The sequence below is a fragment of the Leuciscus leuciscus genome, assembly GCF_965113295.1.
Source record: "Leuciscus leuciscus genome assembly, chromosome: 4".
In the NCBI taxonomy this organism is placed as follows: domain Eukaryota; kingdom Metazoa; phylum Chordata; class Actinopteri; order Cypriniformes; family Leuciscidae; genus Leuciscus; species Leuciscus leuciscus.
The window spans coordinates 38,078,209-38,098,362 of record NC_138728.1 but is presented as its reverse complement, the minus strand read 5'-3'; the positions used below and the strand labels follow the sequence as shown (position 1 = coordinate 38,098,362).

General features: G+C 37.7%; 1 protein-coding gene across 1 annotated transcript; it reads left to right on the top strand.

The window, feature by feature from the left end:
• The first annotated feature begins 13,435 nt into the window (after window positions 1-13,435).
• LOC309496656 (interferon-inducible GTPase 5-like) lies at window positions 13,436-17,288 on the top strand. The gene is made up of 3 exons (XM_082166722.1): window positions 13,436-13,591; window positions 14,043-14,095; window positions 15,618-17,288. The coding sequence occupies exon 3, from the start codon at window positions 15,626-15,628 to the stop codon at window positions 16,784-16,786; it is 1,161 nt and encodes a 386-aa protein (XP_082022848.1). The 5' UTR covers window positions 13,436-13,591; window positions 14,043-14,095; window positions 15,618-15,625; the 3' UTR covers window positions 16,787-17,288.
• Window positions 17,289-20,154: the final 2,866 nt, after the last annotated feature.

Sequence of the window (20,154 nt, the reverse complement as noted above, 5' to 3'; positions counted from 1 at the left end):
TCATACGTATTTCAAAGTTAAGGATTCATTAGTTTGAATATCCCCTACATTGGAACAAACACTATAACATCTTAGTTTATTATTTTTGACAAAACATATATATATATTTAACACATGAGCAGAAATTGGCAACATAAGCTTATTTGATGTGGTAGTATTTTACAGTAAAAACTTTATAATCTATCCGATTTTTGTAGTCGATTTTTACTCATCTTAGTATAGCAATAGAGTTTGCTAAAAGCTGTTCATTCACACACAGAAACGCTATTCATTTTTAAACAGTATTTGTGCCAGCTGTAGTAGCTACACAACAGCGCGCATCTGTGCATTCATTCATTCACACACAGAAACACGATTCATATTTAAACAGTCTTTTTGCGTGTACAGACACTTGCGATTAGAACAAAGCATAGAACTGACCTATTCCTCAGCCGGCTCCTCGAAATGAAACTTCCAGAACTTTTGAGGTAAATTTTCCAGGATTATTATCAAGATAGTATTATTCCTCACAGCGTCGTAAAGTACAGTCTGAAAGTGAACTCTTGGTGTGTGTGTTATCCAGCTGATTTGGGCGTTTCACAGGATTGCAGGATCGCCTCACATTTGCGTTTGAATAGCGCGCGCTGTCCGTGGGCGGAGTCAAATTAAAACATAATGAGCTGAGATGAGAACGACTGACATCTCTCTCTTTTCATTCATATTACATAAACTGAGAATATTTGTTTTTTATAAAAATTACTTCATTTAAAAGAAGAGAATTCAAGCTTCATGCCTGTGTGACTGTTTGACTGAGTATTCGCTGAGTTATGGTTCATTTTCGGACGCGTTTCAGAATGGACTTAACTGACAGAGAGAAGGCAGAACTCGCTTCATGTTTATTTTTCTTTATTTGGCAAAAAGCACAACACTTTGTTTTTATTGTGAGTATACACAAAAAAACCCCCCACACTTAACAGGATCGATTGATGTATGAAACTCCTATGGAAAATCAAAGTCAACAGAGTATTTTTGAGTCTCTTTTACACTGATAAAAAAAGCGAGCTGGTATCGCCGGCGATACCGCCTACCCCAGGGGGTTAAAGGAACACGCCGACTTTTTGGGACTTTATCTTATTCACCGTATCCCCCAAAGTTAGATAAGTCCATACATACCCTTTTCATCTCCGTGCATGCTTTAACTCTGTCTGACGCACCCACCGCTAGCCTAGCTTAGACTGGAGGTAAACGGCTCCAGCTAGCATACTGCTCCCAATAAGTGACAAAATAATGCCAACATTTTCCTATTTACATGTTGTGATTTGTATAGTCACAGCGTGTACGAATAACAAGGTCACATGAGACACAACTATCTTCTAACCCAGGGATGGGCAACTTCGATCCTGGAGGGCCACTGTCCTACAGAGTTTAGCTTCAACCCTGATCAAACACACATGAACAAGCTAATCAAGGTCCTCAGGATTACTAGAAAATTACAGGCAGGTGATTTTTTTCAGGGTTGGAGCTAAACTCTGTAGGACAGTGGCCCTCCAGGACCGAAGTTGCCCATCCCTGTTCTAACCGTATACATATTGGGAACTATATTCTCAGAAGGCGAAGCACTGCTACTTCTGCAGAGTGATTTACTCCAACTCTGAGCGAACTCTCTGCTCCTCACCACGGGGTTTCTCAGGTGCTGCGAGCAAATCACTCCGCCCAAGCAGCAGTGCTTCTATACCAGTATGTATACGGTTAGAAGATGTCTGTGTCTCATGTGACCTTGTTATTTGTACACGCTGTGACTATACAAATCACAACATGTAAATAGGAAAATGTTGGTGTTATTTTGTCACTTATTGGGAGCAGTCAATTTGTTTTTTTGTTTTTTCAGATCAGGCTCGGGTCGGACTCAGGCTCATTTAGCTTCTCTCCTTTCATCGTGCCCATAATATACGTGCAGAGCACAGGCTACTGTATGAAATATTGTTATATTGATAATATTATAAATATGCAACGCAATATGCGATTACGTGAGTGCAGAGCATCAGGGAGAAGTTGGAGCGTGGGGAGTTACTAAAATTTCCCAATGCTTCAGGAAAAGCTGCATTTTTAAAGAGTTTTGATTTGATTACCACAACAAACAATGAGCCTGAAGCCTTCAACAGTGGATGCTATTCTTTTTCTTCACAACACTCGTGAATAAACAGTGAATGATGATCAATACATGTAGCCTACTCAGTTCGACGGATTATTTTATTTATTATATTTTTATTATTATTTAACGTTAGCCAGTTGGCGAAGAGTTCTTTCAAACGTTGTTCTTCAGTAAAGTTACTTAACTTCAAAAAAAGGTAGGCCGTAAATCTTTATTTACTGCTGGATCACATTTGGCTTTATAATATTCTCTACTGCATGCTTATGCTTTTCTGTAATGGAAAGTCTGTATTAATATTTGTGGGCATAATTGTCGGTGGTGGTAGTTATGTTTGAGGCCTATAATAAAATGTTACCTCTTAGTAGCGTGTGTGTATGTGTGTGCGTGTAGCAGAGACAGCGCGCATCAGAGAGCGCACGTCAGAGAGAGCTTAAAGTGATATTGATGTTGGTCTTGGGTCGGGTTCGGGCTGAAAAATTGCAGACATTGTCAGGCTGGGGCCGTGTTAGGGCTTGAACACCATGGCCCAGGGCTGGGTTAGGGCTGGATTTTTTTGGCCCATGCAGGGCTCTAAGCAGTATGCTAGCTGGAGCCGTTTACCTCCAGTCTTTGTGCTAAGCTAGGCGGTGGGTGCGTCAGACAGAGTTACAGCACGCACGGAGATGAAAAGGGTATGTAATAACTTATCTAACTCTGGGGGATACGGTGAATAAGCTAAAGTCCCAAAAAGTCGGCGTGTTCCTTTAATGTTTAGTGATTGTTCTTTCTCTGTGCTTTTGTAAAGTCTTTTTTTTTATCTTTAATTAAATTTATATATTTTTTTCTTATATCCACATCTCCTGCCAATTCACTGTGAGCTAACAAGAGGAAATTAATTTAGTATTGTCCCTGGTGGTAAACAAATCCCATGGCAGATTCCAGGGTGGCATAGTCGCTAGTTGTCTATCTTTAATCCCTCCGTGTTTCACCACATTTTGTTAAATGCTGATTTACATAGTAAGTGCATAATGCCACCTATTTGGAGGTTGTGCAATCATTTTTCAATCTTTTCATTTAATAATCTTAAATCACTGTGAATAAGAACAATATTTTTTGTTTGATGCTAATTATATAATAAAAAGAAAGACTGATTAAACTAAATACAGTCTGTGCTTGCAAAGATAACATGGCTCAATAAGTTTATTTTTTGTTTAGTCATTTTGCTTTAACATTGCTTGAAAGGTCAGATATATCATATGTCTTTTATAATAGAAATACATTATGGGCATATCTTGCACCCAGCACACCACCACATGTATCATTCCTATTTTGCACCTGCGCACAGCTGACTTTTCCCTCCACAGACACATGTCGGTAAATTAGGGAATGAACTTGCACACCCTGGGGCGGTTCAGCGAAAACAGTGTTCCGGCGCAAAGGAAAAACCTAGTCTAAAGTCAGTGGCGCATTATTCACATTTTATTTTAAGAGAGCAATCTTGGCCATAATGTAGCATGTGCACAACGCGCATACACTTTGCTTCTCTCATCTACACAAATGCAGCAGTTGCCATTTTTGCAAACCATACATAATTACAAGGAAAAATATTCCACACGAGGGAAATCATTGTGGTGTCTATGAAGATGTTAAAAAATAGGCATAAATCTAGCTTACATATTTACCCAAATTATTATATGCCTGTTTAACCGAAGCTAATTTGGGTGGGTTCCTCCCCTCCCCATACAATGTCACTTCTCTGTGTTTTACGGCCCTGACGAGAACGTTGATCTCCTTGGCTATGAACCGCTCCTGGCGTGCGCCTGGCAAATCTGCCGTTATAATAGCAATCTGCCATGGAACAAGCGCACCTGCTCTTAAAGGGAATGTGAGATGTGTTGTGGTTAAATTATTTTCAGGGAATGACTTCGGAGATCTTTGATACCAGAAATATTAGACTTTATTAACAAAACAAAGCCGAGTGCCCCTCTGCAGAAAGACCCTTCCTGCAGAAAGACCCTCCTGCAAGATTGTCCAGCAAACGTATATACCTACATCCTTCTCCCAAATATGGTAATACATTCTATAGGTATTTTGAGAAATAGTTTTGTACCATGTGACATTACTGAAATAGAATTCTCTGCTGTAACCACACATCTCTCAGGTTCCAAAGTCACCCAAAGACACACACAGAGGAAATAATAGTGTACATTGTATAGTTAAATTACTTATTATCTAAACAATAAAATCTTCAACATTCCCTCCTCTGGGGCTTATTTAAGCCCCACATTCGCTATCCTTTTCCAGAGTGTAGTTTCAAAATCCAGTCCCCTCCGTTATACTACCTTAGTGACTAAATTAAGTCACTCATTCGTATTTTCAATGACTGAAATTATGCCACCACACTCCGGAGGAGCAATCGAGCCAAACATCTTTCTCCATACATTTTTCTTTCTTTCAGTTGTTTTTCTTTCAATGGAGAAAGTAAAAGACTCGAGTCCTTCCTAATCAAACATCAAACATTGTTACAAGTGTGTGGATGAAATTGGTTTAGCATTGTCTTATTGTCACAGTTATGTAGAATATGTCAAACACAAAAATCTTTTATACTATTAAAAGTTCTCTTGCAATGTAGATATCCTCTTCGACACATACACCCAGGATCTGGCTTATTCATTTTCTTCTTCATCCTTATTCGAAGTACTTCCATCAACGTCCATTGATTGTAAATTTCAATTTGGTTTATAAACCCAATCTTAATAATGATTTATTTGCCCTCTAAAATTTGTTTTCATTATCTTCTTGATATGGGAAGTACACAACAGAATAATAACCCCCTTTCAATATTGCAACTTCAGAAAACATTCCTTAATCTTTAAATCAAGTTTTCCTTAATAAGTTTTTCCTAAATAACTACCTGAACCGTGGCACCGAGGATGAAGACATTTTTATGGTATGTTCGTCTACTAGACTTTTACGGAAAAATTTCGTTTGGTCCCCGGGGGCCACTCCCCCCCCGCGCTGGGCCCCCCCAAAACCAAAAAAATGCAGTTTTTCCTAAATAACTACCTGAACCGTGGCACCGAGGATGAAGAAATTTTTATGGTATGTTGGTCTACTAGACTTTTACGGAAAAATTTCGTTTGGTCCCCGGGGGCCACTCCCCCCCCCGCGCTGGGCCCCCCTTAACCCAAAAAAATTCAGTTTTTCCTAAATAACTACCTGAACCGTGGCACCGAGGATGAAGAAATTTTTATGGTATGTTCGTCTACTAGACTTTTACGGAAAAATTTCGTTTGGTCCCCGGGGGCCACTCCCCCCCCCCCGCGCTGGGGCCCCCGTAAATTTTTCGTCAACGATACCAGGGACACCGAAGCACCGGGGAACATGAAATTTGGTGGGCATGTAGCCCCACTAGACTTCTACGGAAAAATTTCGTTTGGTCCCCGGGGGCCACTCCCCCCCCGCGCTGGGCCCCCCCAAAACCAAAAAAATTCAGTTTTTCCTAAATAACTACCTGAACCGTGGCACCGAGGATGAAGAAATTTTTATGGTATGTTGGTCTACTAGACTTTTACGGAAAAATTTCGTTTGGTCCCCGGGGGCCACTTCCCCCCCCGCGCTGGGCCCCCCCAAACCCCCAAAAATGCAGTTTTTCCTAAATAACTACCTGAACCGTGGCACCGAGGATGAAGACATTTTTATGGTATGTTGGTCTACTAGACTTTTATGGAAAAATTTCGTTTGGTCCCCGGGGGCCACTTCCCCCCCCCTGCGCTGGGGCCCCCGTAAATTTTTCGTCAACGATACCAGGGACACCGAAACACCGGGGAACATGAAATTTGGTGGGCATATAGCCCCACTAGACTTCTACGGAAAAATTTCGTTTGGTCCCCGGAAGCCACTCCCCCCCCCGAAGGGTTGCTGGTTTAGGATGATACTGTCACACACACACATGCAGGAATACAAACAAACGCAAGCATGCACACACACTGACATCCACACGCACAGACACACACCCATACACACACATACAAATCCACATGCACAGACACACACACACAAACACACACGCGCACACATGTACGCACACATACATACACGCACAGACACACACACACACACACACACACACAGACACACACATACACAAACACACACACATACACACACACACACACACACACACACACACACACAGACATGCACATACTATTACTTTTTTTAGGTATATACATAAACACGCAATACAGCCAAATTACTCCACGTCATTTATTTTTGTGGAAAGCCAGTGCAGGCCTGAGCGGCGGTCATATTTTGTACCGCGATGCGGTACATCTAGTTTTTCTCCAAACACAAGTCATTCTACTTTTTTCATGTAATTGTTTTCATTATAATAAAGACAAATCATTATAATAAATCTCTGCTGATTATAGTAGAATCATTGGTTTAGTTTGCTTTTTAATTTTGCATAATCCATATGAATTTTGATTTAAAATAGGGCTGGGGAAAAATTACTTCCTCTCATTTTTATTCGCTTCTTATTTTTATGAAGGAATATCAATTCTTAAATTTGAAGAATCAATCTTTTAGTCAGTCATTTTTAGTTGATTAAACAAACATAACATTGTAGTGCACCTTCTATCCATTAAATCGCAATATGCTTCGTTATAACGTTTTACATTTCCAATTCTGTCTACTTTATTACCAAATTTAAACAATAAATACCATTTTTAAAATGTTTAATCTCACGTGTTGCAGCTTCTTCTCATTTTAACTCCTCAGTTCAAGCATACCTTAACTGAATACCTTTTCTTCCTTTCTACTAATTTCTAAATGAACTATCATGAATAAACTTAATTATGTCACATGTAATCACTCAAACTAAGAAAGCTTTAAGAGCAATGTTACATTTACTTCATTTAAGTCATTCAATAAACTCATTAGACAATTAGAAAAAATAACTCTCAAAAATAACTTTTTATACTATCTTACATATTCATTGTACGTACATTTATTTTTCTGTATATCTAATTTTAATCTTAATAATTTCAAACATAAAGCATTATAACTTAAAACTTCCTTTCTATAATTTAAGTTTCTGCACACAAATAATTTTAATCTTCAATTTCTCTGGAATGACTGCTGTCCCATTATCTAAACTTATTTCTGATAGAATTTAAAATCTAAGGAATATTTCTCTGGGAATATTTAATGACTTCTCCTGACCCTCCTCTGCTGATTTCATTGCCTTTACCTTTCTCTATCTTGCTCATATAATCCATTAGGTGTTTTATTAGTCCTTCTGGTACTGATATATGGCGTATTTGTGTCACTGTTCCTTTTTTTACCTTTATTTTTGGCACAAATTTCATATGTGTACAGTAAAAAATTGCAAAAAATGCTGGTTGGTTGATGTTGACTTTGAACTTGTACTCATCTCTGTTGATTCTCTCTTCTTTGCACAACTTTTTGTGAGCTTTCCACATTCTGCAAATTTTCATTTAAAGTTCTTCTTGTCGTTTGTCTTCTTTTTCCATTCATGTTGATCATTGTGTGTTGTTGTAATTGGCTTTTTCATTTACTTTCATTGGCAAGGGAAGATCATTGCCAGCATGTCCTTGAACCCTCACTTCCTGTTGTGGGGGGTTACTGGAGTCGTTTGGTGTATTTTAAGTTGAGAGGCATGGACTCAAATGTCAGTTTGCTGATCAATGTACAAGCCTGTTCTGAGATGACAAAGCAGTCACTGGTTCTTTTTGTTTGAATCGTCTTAGTAACCTTCCTGGAACTGAACTGTTCTCATCTGTGAATGAAACCTTCATTATTTCTGTTAGTTCAGTTAGTGACAACAACATATTAAATCATCTGCTCATCTGGCCCATTGTCCTTCTTGCTGTCACCTGTAAAATGATCATGTGGGCTGAGTGGTGTTCTGTCCCCTTTTGGGGGTCTTAACCCCTATATTACTTTTTACAATTAGTCAATTCAGCTCAGTTATCTCATTGTTTTGAGTCCCACTGTTAGCACACTATTTATCAGGCATCTTAGACAACACTCAACCCACTTAACTAAAAGACAATATTTCATACTTTTGACAAAACGTCAGCTCCTTCATGATATGCTGAAAAGAAAATCAGATGTGTTATTCTCCATCATGATATTCTGAAAGGAAAGTCAGATGTGTTAGGCGCTGCGCAAAATGCAGTACTGTTTTATTTTTTTTACACATTTTATTTTTATTTTTTTTTATTTTACACATTTTCTTTTTCTATTGCCACTACAGTTTCGACCAGGAAATTAACCAAATCCATCCATGGTCATTATTTTATTGGGCAGAATATGCCCTGTGGCCCCACATATCAAATTTAGATACAGCTGTAGGCAAAATAATGGATTTGCCTTGGTGTACACCATCTTTCACTCATTCATACTCAGTCACTCATTGGCCATCACACATTCTTCTTCCGCAGGTTGTGCTCTATATGCGGAACTTGTAAATTTAGCTGTGGAATTCCAAAGGTCTGACGGACAACGTCACAACACAGCTACGCAAACACTATTCAGAAGTGTCAGTGATCTTAATGTTTAGTTTAACACCGTTGTTATAAACCCTTTTTTCTTTTTCTTTTTTCAAACTATAATAGATTAAATATTTCAGAAAATTGGCCTTAGTATGGTGCAGTTGAGAGTAAGACAGCCAATTGTAATTTCTCAAATGCATTTTGTCATTTGTTTGGTCTACTTTTTCATATTCTTTTTGTTTTTGCTCATGAGCTGCTTTAAAAAGAAAATTGGAGATCTCTACCTAATCCTGGATCCATGGCCAACAACATTTCCATCTCATTATCCCAGTTTCAACAGCATTTTTGATTTCATAATAAATTTTTTTTTTTTGGACTTTTGGAGTTATTTTTCCTTCTCCAATCTATCTCTAGAAAATTATTAAAACAAGATGGAGTGACCAGTATCATGGTTTTGCAAACAAAAATAATAATTCTATGACATTTTGTGTCTATCTTTTTCTTTGCCCTATATGTCTAATATAATAGCCCTCACTATACCAAATCCAGCCTCAGTTTTAACTATTTGGTGAGTTGAGCACCCACTTCTCTGTATTTTCTTTTCTTATAGAGCTGGACTTGTACTTACTGAAAAAGCAGAGAGGGTTAGTTTAGCAGAGAATATAAAGAATTGCTATGAGACCAGTGAATAATCAGAATGAATAATGTTAATATAATAATTAACCAAATTTGAAGCAGTCTCTAGAGTGTTCATAAGTTTTGTCACACCTGTCGTGTCGTAAGGGTCTGTTCTTCTGTTTTTAGCTTGGCTGTCACTCTGCATGTTTTGCCAGCCTGTCACTCAAAGGCCATTGCAGAGCGGAGAATAGGCTCTGTTGTTTCTCTGCCTCTTCTTAGTTTGGGCTTTTTATCGATCCTGCCAGTTTTGCATCTCAGTATTTATCTTTGTCCTCAGGAAAAGTCTCAAGTGAAAGATTCACCTTTTCCCACATTAATTCAGTCTTTCTGAGTCTTTTTGATTGGTCAACTTCAGGAGGGGAGCTGAGAACCCCTCATCCACTCTCTGTTCTTCTCTCTGCATTTGCGTCTTTGCCCTTTGCCCTCTTGTTGCTTCCATTCGTCACTGAAGGTATCTGGAATTTGAACACTCAGAGATCTGCATGAATCAAATTGAACTTTTACATATAAGCTATTAGCTCTTTATCTACATTCCACTTTTTAACCTGCACTCTTCGCTATTCCTTTTATATAAAAATCTCACTGGTTGACCATAGCATTTCCCTCATTCTATTAATAAGCAGTTCTTCATTGCAGGAAAAAGCAAGCTAGTTCTGTTTTTCTATATCAGCAATAACTCTGATGATCTGAGAATAATACAATTGAATAATTTCCCCTATCATAAAATTAGACTTCAATCTTTCTTCTATATTTGCATGCAGTGTTCACAATAATCTAGTTTCTCAACGAACATCAATGAATTCCTCTTATTTATTTATTTATTCTCAATCAACAAATCCCATTTCTAAGATTTTAAGATTTCTGTAAAATATTTATGACTGTTCTTGGTCCCTCAATCTTGTTAACCTTCAGCACTGCACCAGTTATTTTTCTCTTAACACAAACGTATTAATCTGCAATGGAATACTTTTTCCACTCTGTCTTCAGGGATAATGAGATACAAATTTTAGACATCTTCAGATATAATATATAATATATTAAGCACGTGCAATCTTATTTATATTCATCTATTAATATATCATTACATTTATTTGTTTTATACAATATTCTTTATAGTTAATATCTTGAAACAATTGTTTTCCTTTAGTTTTCTTTCTTAATACACACCATTTAATATCCCTTCATTCACACATTCTCTGTCCCTTCAAGCAACCAGAGTCAGAGGTCACTTATTTTCAACCACAGGCACAGTCACACAGGATCCTACAGGCACACCAACATGATTTCACACACTCTTTTTTCTCTACTCTGTCAGATCTGAACAATACATTCAAATATTACACTTTTAACTATCCTATTCCATAAACCTCTGTGATTCACTTCCTCAACACAACAGAGTGAAATAAGACCTAGCTTCTTCTGTGTTCATGCTATTCTTGTATCCTCAAGGCCCACTTACAAGAAAACACAGTCCAATAATTGATATCCTTATCAATACGCTTGTCATCCATCCAGGCCCTCTTGACAAGTAACACAAAACTTAACTGATATCCTTATCAGTGAATTCAAACCCTCTGTGTACATGCTTTTTGCTCATCATCCTTCAAGGCCCTCTTGATGAACAAACACAGAACTTACGTCAAAACTCTTAGCGCTAAATAAGCATCCCCAGTAGTTATAGAATCCACTCAGGATTAAACAAGTACTGGCAAACACTATCGGGAGCTCCCCCACGCTATTACCAACTACTTGACATTTACAAAGACAATGCATGCAATTATTTCTGATATCAAACATCACTTTTTAAGTTCTTTAAATTTGGAGAAGCTTTTTCTTACCACATCCGGGCCACTGGTGACTAACACATACCTTATTCAAAAGCAAAACTGCTCACCTCAAAGTACAGCGGCCACTGTTGTCTGTGTCAGTCACCAGCGATCACTTCGTGGCTTCTTCAGCTCCTAAGCCAAGTCCCTTCGTGGTCGCCATTTGTTGTGGTTTAATTATTTTCAGGGAATGACTTCGGAGATCTTTGATACCAGAAATATTAGACTTTATTAACAAAACAAAGCCGAGTGCCCCTCTTCAGAAAGACCCTGCAGAGAGACCCCCCTGTAAGATTGTCCAGCATACGTATATACCTACATCCTTCTCCCAAATATGGTAATACATTCTATAGGTATTTTGAGAAATAGTTTTGTACCATGTGACATTACTGAAATAGAATTCTCTGCTGTAACCACACATCTCTCAGGTTCCAAAGTCACCCAAAGACACACACAGAGGAAATAATAGTGTACATTGTATAGTTAAATTACTTATTATCTAAACAATAAAAACTTCAACAGATGTCGCTCTGTTTGGTTTATTTCATGTTACGCCCAAACCACACCTATGAGTAATGTAGCTACTTCAGACCAACCCATTTTAGATTTGCGTTGGGCGAGATCCACCCACAAAGTTACTTGCGTTTCGCGTTTGATACTTGCGTTTCAGATCATTAAAATAGGGCCCTATAGGATAAAAACCATCCGGTTGCAAAATTAAAACAAAACCTTCTGAATGCAGAACAACCATGTGTGAGATGAGAATTATAGAGCTATATATTATAATAAAATTACCACTCTGCTTAACATTGTGTGTAACATACCCAAGTCGATCCGACTCGGAGAACACCCGGCCGTCATCAGAATCAGTCAGCACTGCTTGTGTGTTTTTTGTAACTTCCAACTTGTTGACACAAAAAGTGTGAGCCAGGAAATTGTCACATGCCTGTCCTGTCTTGTGCTGCACATGGGTGTTTTGTTATTTTGGGCCATGTGCTCGTATCATTGTCTGATCCCTCCCCCTTGTTATCTGATTATTGTTTGAGTTCATCTACCTGTTCCCTCCTGATTAGTTTCCCTTTATAAGTCCCCTCTTGTTTGCAGTCTGTGTCGGTACGTTGTCTAATGTTTCCTGTTCCCTGTGATTCTCAGTATGTTCATGTTCTGTTTTTGTTTTGTATTTATTAGTTATGTTTTCCCCCTTGTGGGTTTTGTTTTGTGTTTGTTTTCTTTTGTAATAAACACCATTCTCCAGCACTTGAGTCCTCACACCTTTTTGCATTACACCAGCCGTGACAGAAAAAAGGTAAAAAATAAAAAAATAAATTTGCGTTAAAAAGCTCTTCAGGTTGCTCCAGGCAGCTAACGCAAACGTGCAGTCTCAAGTACATCATGTTTCAATGGCAACCAGAGCTTCTGCAGTGACACAATGACTTTACCAATTGACGATTAGTTATTTTACTTCAAAAGCGGGACTTATTCCGCCAAGCAGTGCGTTACACTTTCTCCCATTTTTATAATAATATTAATGAACGGTCTTGTTTAATCTTAAAGTTTTGGTGGTCAGCCTCGGCGCAGAGAGTACAGAGATGATAGCAACTAAATAATGCTAACGTCAGCGGCCATGGCACTGAATGAGCAATCGTTATTATAGTTCAAAAGGGCAAACAGTCAAAGTTATTATGCGAGTTAACTTGAGTCGAAATGCAAATCTGCAAAGTCGCATTTGTCATCCGTCACCATGACATCAAGTGGACTTTTGAAGCTGAAATGATGAGTGAATTAAGCTTGGAATAATGAGAGGAATAACATGGATAGAACTTTCTTGCAGAGGATTGTAATGAATCACAGTCCGGATAGGCATTTCTCTGATCTGCACGGGTCCGGGTCCAGATTTTGAAATAATAGACGGGTCCGGGTCAGTTTTTGGTCGAATTTATGGACCCGTGTAAACCTCTACCTGACATAAAAGTGAAGACACATGATGTTTTTTCTCATATTTTTGTTTTGATGGCTTAATTCAAGAAAAAAAGTTGGAAACTTTAGGCAACCTCAAACTTTTTTTTTTTTAAATGTGTATTCACTGGGGTAGTAGTTGGTAGAAGACAATGAAGTAGTTCTGTTCATTGAATAGTTAAAGTCCTGGGAAAGCCCCACAAGAGTTAAAGCCCTGGAGCAGATTTGCCCTAGCCGTCAGCTGGTGTCCTGCCCCTTTTTCAAAGTAACCCCACACCCACACCCACACCACCCCCACACCCACACCCACACCCCTTTTAAGAGGCTGCAACTGTACCTACAAGATAAAAATCTTTAGCAGGAACTTAAGAAGGCAGTAGGAACTCTTTATCTCCTTGTTAACTATTGTTTTCTCAAACCTCATTTGTAACTAAAGAGGAACACAAAACATTGTCATCATACAGGTGACTCACTACTCCTACTGGAACAAAGGATTTAAGGTAATTATAATTCTTGAAAAAATTTAATAAATTACATTATTGAATGACATTATTTTAAGTCTTTTGTCTCCTATCAAGAATATCAACCAAGTATCTTTAAATAGACACCATTTTAGTTAATTAAATGTAATAGCACAAATTGATACTTTTTTTATGATGTCACTTTTAACATTTCTTTACCAATATTTGACACCTCATTACAGTTATCTCATATATAATTTAAAGCACAGAGAATGGATACGGTTTCTGAATACACATAAATGAAAATAAAAAAATGCTAAATTAAATCCTGACAGAGGGATCAGGACCCAGAGCTGGTTTTGCAAAGTATTGTGGGTTTATCTGTCTCTCCTTAGCTTTGTTACTCAGTAGTTTTAAGCTGTTTAAGTAAATTGACCCCAGTTATCAATGTTGTCTAATTTATGAAATGTGGTTTTATGTCCACTGACAGGGCAGAGGGCAAAAGTAAAGAAAAGGTTTTAAAAAAAAGTCTCCACACAAAAGGTCAGTATAAAACACTATAACCATCAAATGCTATGTCTGTTTGATCATTTTAATTGTAATATACATCCTAATAAAATTATTTGGCCCTTTAGTTAAAATATTACCTGCCTTTTATGTAAAAATGCTTCTAGGCCTTTCTGTTGAATTCATTTGTTAAAAACGAGCATCTAGAACAGGGGTGGGCAAACTTTTTGGCTCAAGGGCCACACTGGGTTTTAAAATTTGACAGAGGGCCGGCCCAGTAGCAGATTATGAAACACGATCTCATGAAAGTGCGTATCTATACCACAAATTTTATTTCTCGTGCCATTTATACACCAAAAATGTTTTTTTTTGCGTGCATATGCTACGCACTGTAAACCCCTTGGTTAGGATTAGGGGTGCGGAGTGCGTGCCTATTACACGCCATAAAGTGCGTATCATATGCACGCGAAAACTGCGTATCATAAGCACTACAAATACAATTCGTGGTATTGGCACTTTCATGAGATCGGGCTGAGCAAACACATTTACGTTGTGGCAACGTCTGCGCGAAATTCAACAACTGAGAGACGACATTCTGACAATACATTTTTTATGCTAGATATCCCCCATTTAGCATGTTATGTTTTGAGGTTAATTTTTAATTAGTCAGATGTTAGATAATTATAGCCTATACTTTTAAAATATTGTTTATCCTTATTATTATTTAATGGGCGTAACAGTAAATTAGAAACAAAACACCTGCAAGTATACACTTGCAAAATGACAGAAGGTTACGTTAATTCAACTTTATTAAAACTGCATATGGCAATCAATTTGCACTTCCAAAAGTCATACATGTGTGGAAAAAAAAAAACGAAATAAAAGAATATACAAATTTATTTTAAGTATAATAAAATAAAACATAAAAAGCAAAGGCAGATCAGAACATTTAATGAACAAAACCGGGTTCTGTACATGGCAGACAGGGGAGCGTAGTCGAAAGCCAGGCGATAAGGTCAGTAAATGGAATTAGTCAGGATAGGATACATCCACAAATCCAGAGGAACAAAGAAACGAATGAGACTAAATAGCAGACAAATGAAATGAAACACTAAACAGGTGTGCAAGCGGTTACCAAACATTTTTTTTTCTCTGTGAGTTTCCAAAAAAGGAAAAAACATTTACGTGCAACAAGTCTATGCGCTTAAGTCGCTGTCTGTTTGGTTTCCATGGTGACGCATCATTGCTTGTTATGTGACACACCGCAGCCACAACAGCGCTGAATGAATGATGATCTGCTTTTATGTCGTTTTTCCTTTTTTACATTTGTTAGCTATGGCATGAAATATCTGATATTCCGATTGTCAAATATATGCAACGCGATATATATATATAACGCAAAGTATTGCAAGAAAAAGGCTAAATGAATGCGATCTTGAGACAATTTTTTAAATACTCGACGGGCCAGATTAAACAGCCTAACGGGCCGTATGTGGCCCACCCCTGATCTAGAATAAAGAATAAAGTAACGCTTAAGGTACTTATATCATTTTTGCAGTTTAAAACATGGCAAATCAAGACCGTGCTGTTTTGGAGGCAGTAAAGGCATCAGGCGAGTCCACCCTGGACAAGGCTACAGCAAAAGCGAAAGAAAAAATGTACCATTTGTTAAATGTCTCACTTAACATCGCTGTGACTGGAAGGACAGGATCTGGGAAATCTTCCTTTGTAAATGTAATTCTAGGCCTAAGTGAAAATGATAATGGAGCAGCACCTACTGGTGTCACAGAAACTACAACAAAGCCCAAAATGTATGTGCATCCTACAATGCCAAATGTGAACATCTGGGACCTGCCTGGAATTGGAACTCCAAATTTCAAAGCAAAAAAATACCTTAAAGATGTCGAATTTAAAACTTATGATTTTTTCATTATCCTTAACTCAGAGAGGTTCACAGAGAATGACATCATGCTGGCTAAAGAAATAAAAAAACAGAAGAAATTGTTTTACTTTGTTCGTTCCAAGATTGACAACGACATCTCTTCAGAGCAAAGGAAAGCTACATTTAATGAGCAGGAAGTTCTTTACACAATAACAAAGTACTGTCAGGACAACTTGAATGAATTTGGATGCCCCAAAGTTTTCTTGATATCATCTTTTGATTTGGAGAAATATGATTTTGGAATCCTTCAAAACACACTCTTAGATGATCTTCCGGTCCATAAACAAGCTGCTCTTCTTCAAGCTTGGCCAGTGTGCTCTGCTGCAGGTCTTGAGAAGAAGATCAAGATATTTAAAGGGCTGATCTGGGCTGCATCTCTTGCTTCTGCTGGTATAGCAGTGGTCCCTGTGCCTGGCACATCAGTAGCAGGTGATGCAGCCATTGCATTGCTTTTCCTTTCAAGGTGCTATTATGCATTTGGTTTGGATGACAGATCACTGAAAAGGCTTTCAGAAAAAGTGAACAAGCCCTTGCTGGAACATCGGGCCAAATCAAAGTTTTCTAATGCCATACAAAAAAAAGCAGTGACCACAATTCATGTCTGTGCTGCAGTTGTAACACTTTCTACCGCTGCAGATTTGTTGAGTCTCCTTCCAGGTGTGGGCAGTGTTTGTGCTGTAGTATTGTCCTTTGCTTCTACTCAGTACCTCTTGAGAGAAGGATTAAAAGAACTGGCAGATACTGCTCGAGAGATCACAAAAGTAGCTGGGCTGGACATGATCTAATAACTCCTAGCTGGCCTGAACACGTGTTATCTTAACAATGTATGTGTTAATTTAGTGTATTTCTTATAGAGCATGTATGCATTTTCTGCCTTTGTCATGGACTAAATCATTTATGTTGAATTGAGATTACAACTGTCTGAATAGAACAGATGCTAATATGCATGTAAACAGTATAAAGGAACAAATTACCACTTTAATTATTTGATAACACTTACATTTTTCTATTGTTGTTGATTTTATCTTTTTAGTTGTTCACATTTACATTTATGCATTTGGCTGACGCTTTTATCCAAAGCGACTTACATTGCATTCAAGGTACACATTTTACATTTTGTCAGTTCTTGCTTTCCCTGGGAATCGAACCCATGACCTTGGCGTTGCTAGTGCAAACGCTCTACTGTTTGAGCTACAGGAAAGCTGAATTTAATTGTTGAATTTAATTAATGAAATCAGGATTTTTTTTTCAATCAAACAATGTGTGTCTCATATATAAACTATAATCATGTATATGTTTCATACATAATAAAACAAAAAACCTAATAAAATGTATTCATGTATATGTCTCATACATAAACTATTATCATGTATATGTCTCATACATAAACTATTATCATGTATATGTCTCATACATAAACTATAATCATGTATATGTTTCATACATAATAAAACAAAAAAACTAATAAAATGTATTCATGTATATGTCTCATACATAAACTATTATCATGTATATGTTTCATACATAAACTATAATCATGTATATGTCTCATAACTATAATCATGTATATGTCTCATACATAAACTATAATCATGTATATGTCTCATAAACTATAATCATGTATATGTCTCATACATGAACTATAATCATGTATATGTCTCATACAAAACAAAAAAAACCTAATAAAATTTATATAAACACATTTTTTGTCATAAATATTTGTATATGAATATTTTAATATTTATAATTATTTAGATTATATACAGTATACCTATAAACACTCACGTTAATCTTACCTGTGTAGTATTGCATCCTTCATATCTACAAAGAGTCTTTGGCTTTATCAGATTTATAAAAGACAGATATTCTGTACCGATTCTTTCCGAAAACAGCTGAGCTCCTGGAGCCGTGCCGTGGGCGGAGCTAAAGAGTCACACACAACATCGCATTATCCCTGGATAACCTTTGATTCACAATACCTTTCTGTTGTTTACATTATATACACTTGCCCGCCAACTGCCAACAAAACACAGACATTTGATGTTACTTACCGCTTGCATGGCCGGGATATTTTATTGCTGGTACTGCTCCATCTTTCAGTTTCAGTCGATCTGCAAATCCAGCATTGAACTGGGCCTTGATTATAAAACATTCCTCACCGAAATGCCGGGAACAAACAAACACACTTGCAAAACTCTGTTACTCAGGAAAAACTAACTGCATCCACTGGTTATCTTTCCCTCATGACCAAAAACACACTTCTTTGATGACAATAATTTCGTGGTCTAAAAACAAAATGACAGCACTGCCGACGGCTTCCGGTGTGATGAAGAGATGAGTCCCAGCTTAGGACCCAAGCAATCCGATTGGTCCAAAGCAAGTTTTATGAGTAATCGCTTAAGTGCCTGGTTACAAATCAGATATCACTTTATTATATAAGTCGTTTGAACTATGTTATAACGACCATTAATGTCTTTTAACTTGTATATGTTTCATATACTAGTATATAATCAAAGCTATAGATTGCGAAATTAATCATTTCTCATTCTTGGTGTTTTTTTTTTGTGTTGGCTTAGATCAGTGGTTCTCAACCCGCGGCCCGTCACAAATGCTGATGCGGCCCATGATGCTGACCACAAAAAAAAAAAAAAAAAATTATTATTATTAATAACTTATAGTTTTACAATTCATATTTCATTATTGTTTTTTTTTTATGTACTAAACCAATAAAAGTTTGAACAATATTTATTTTTTTGTCATAAAATAATTTTGGTGATCATGTACTCAGGTTTCAGATATGCGCAGTACTGACGCAACTATGAACTGACAATTACACAGTTAACGCACACAATTACAAGCGCGCGCTCTGGCAGATTTAAAACTCATCAATTAACGATCAAAATGGACAAATTTGTTATTTTGTTATTAGAGGAGAAAAAAGATGCGAGGAAAATACTGATAAAGGAACACATGCAAACAAGAAGAGTCGTAGCATCAGCAGTGAAGGTAGGAAAGTGCTTGAAGAATGGAAGAATCAGTTTGCCGTCAACGAGCGAGATGGACAGCCTTTCTGCTTGCTCTGTAATAAAATACTGGGCGTATGCAAAACTTACAATCTCAAAAGGCATTTTGATACCACCCATGCAACCTTTGACACGAAATATCCACCTGGATCTCAGGAAAGAGCTTTCAAGATAACTAGTCTTGAAAAAAAATGCCATTGTTGAACAGAATACAATGCGAGCTAGCTTAAAAGTGTCTCAGGCCGTGACATTAGCAACGTTCAAAATTTCCTGGCTCCTTCTCCAAACACCATTCAGTGATGGAGAGCTAGTTAAGAACTGTTTTCTGGAATCACAATGTCTGTTTGATGATCTGAGCAACAAGAGCGAGATAATTCGCAGGATAAAAAGTTTACAGCTCAGCAATGACACAGTTACTCGTCGAATTTCTGAAATGTCTGAGAATTTGACAGAACAACTAAAAAATAAGCTAGCCACTGCTTCAGCACTCAGTTTGGCTGCGGATGAATCGACAGACATCGGAGATGTTGCTCAGCTTTGCTTTTGGGTAAGATGTGTGAATTCAGAGACTTTTGAGGTTACAGAAGATTTATTGGCATTGAAATCGCTACATGAACGAACAAGGGGCGAGGACATTTATAGAGCACTAAGGCTACGTTCACACTGCAGGGCTTAATGCTCAATTCCGATTTTTTGAAAAAATTCGATTTTTTTGCAAGGCCGTTCACATTTCCAATTAAATGCGACCTTTTGTGATCTCCTGTGTGAACGTGAAATGACCCAGAAGTGACCCGCATGCGCAGAAGAGTACTCAACAGTCAACGACGTCACTTGTTGTTTGCGGAAGTAGCTAAACTTTAACTGTGATTCTCTCTCACACACACACACACACGAGCGCGCGCAGCGACCGTTACACAAGAGCCAGACAGCAGCCGCTGACCTATCTAATATCAGATTCAGATTTTTTTTAATTTTTTTTATTAACGGGCTTGTCGAGGTCGACCCGTTCGGCAGATTTACCTCAGCTCGACGAATATGCAGTCCGTTTTCAAACCGACGACTACTTCAACTCAGAATTATGACGTTTTTCGCGTATCAATGACGTGCGGGTCGGATACATGCGACCTGGC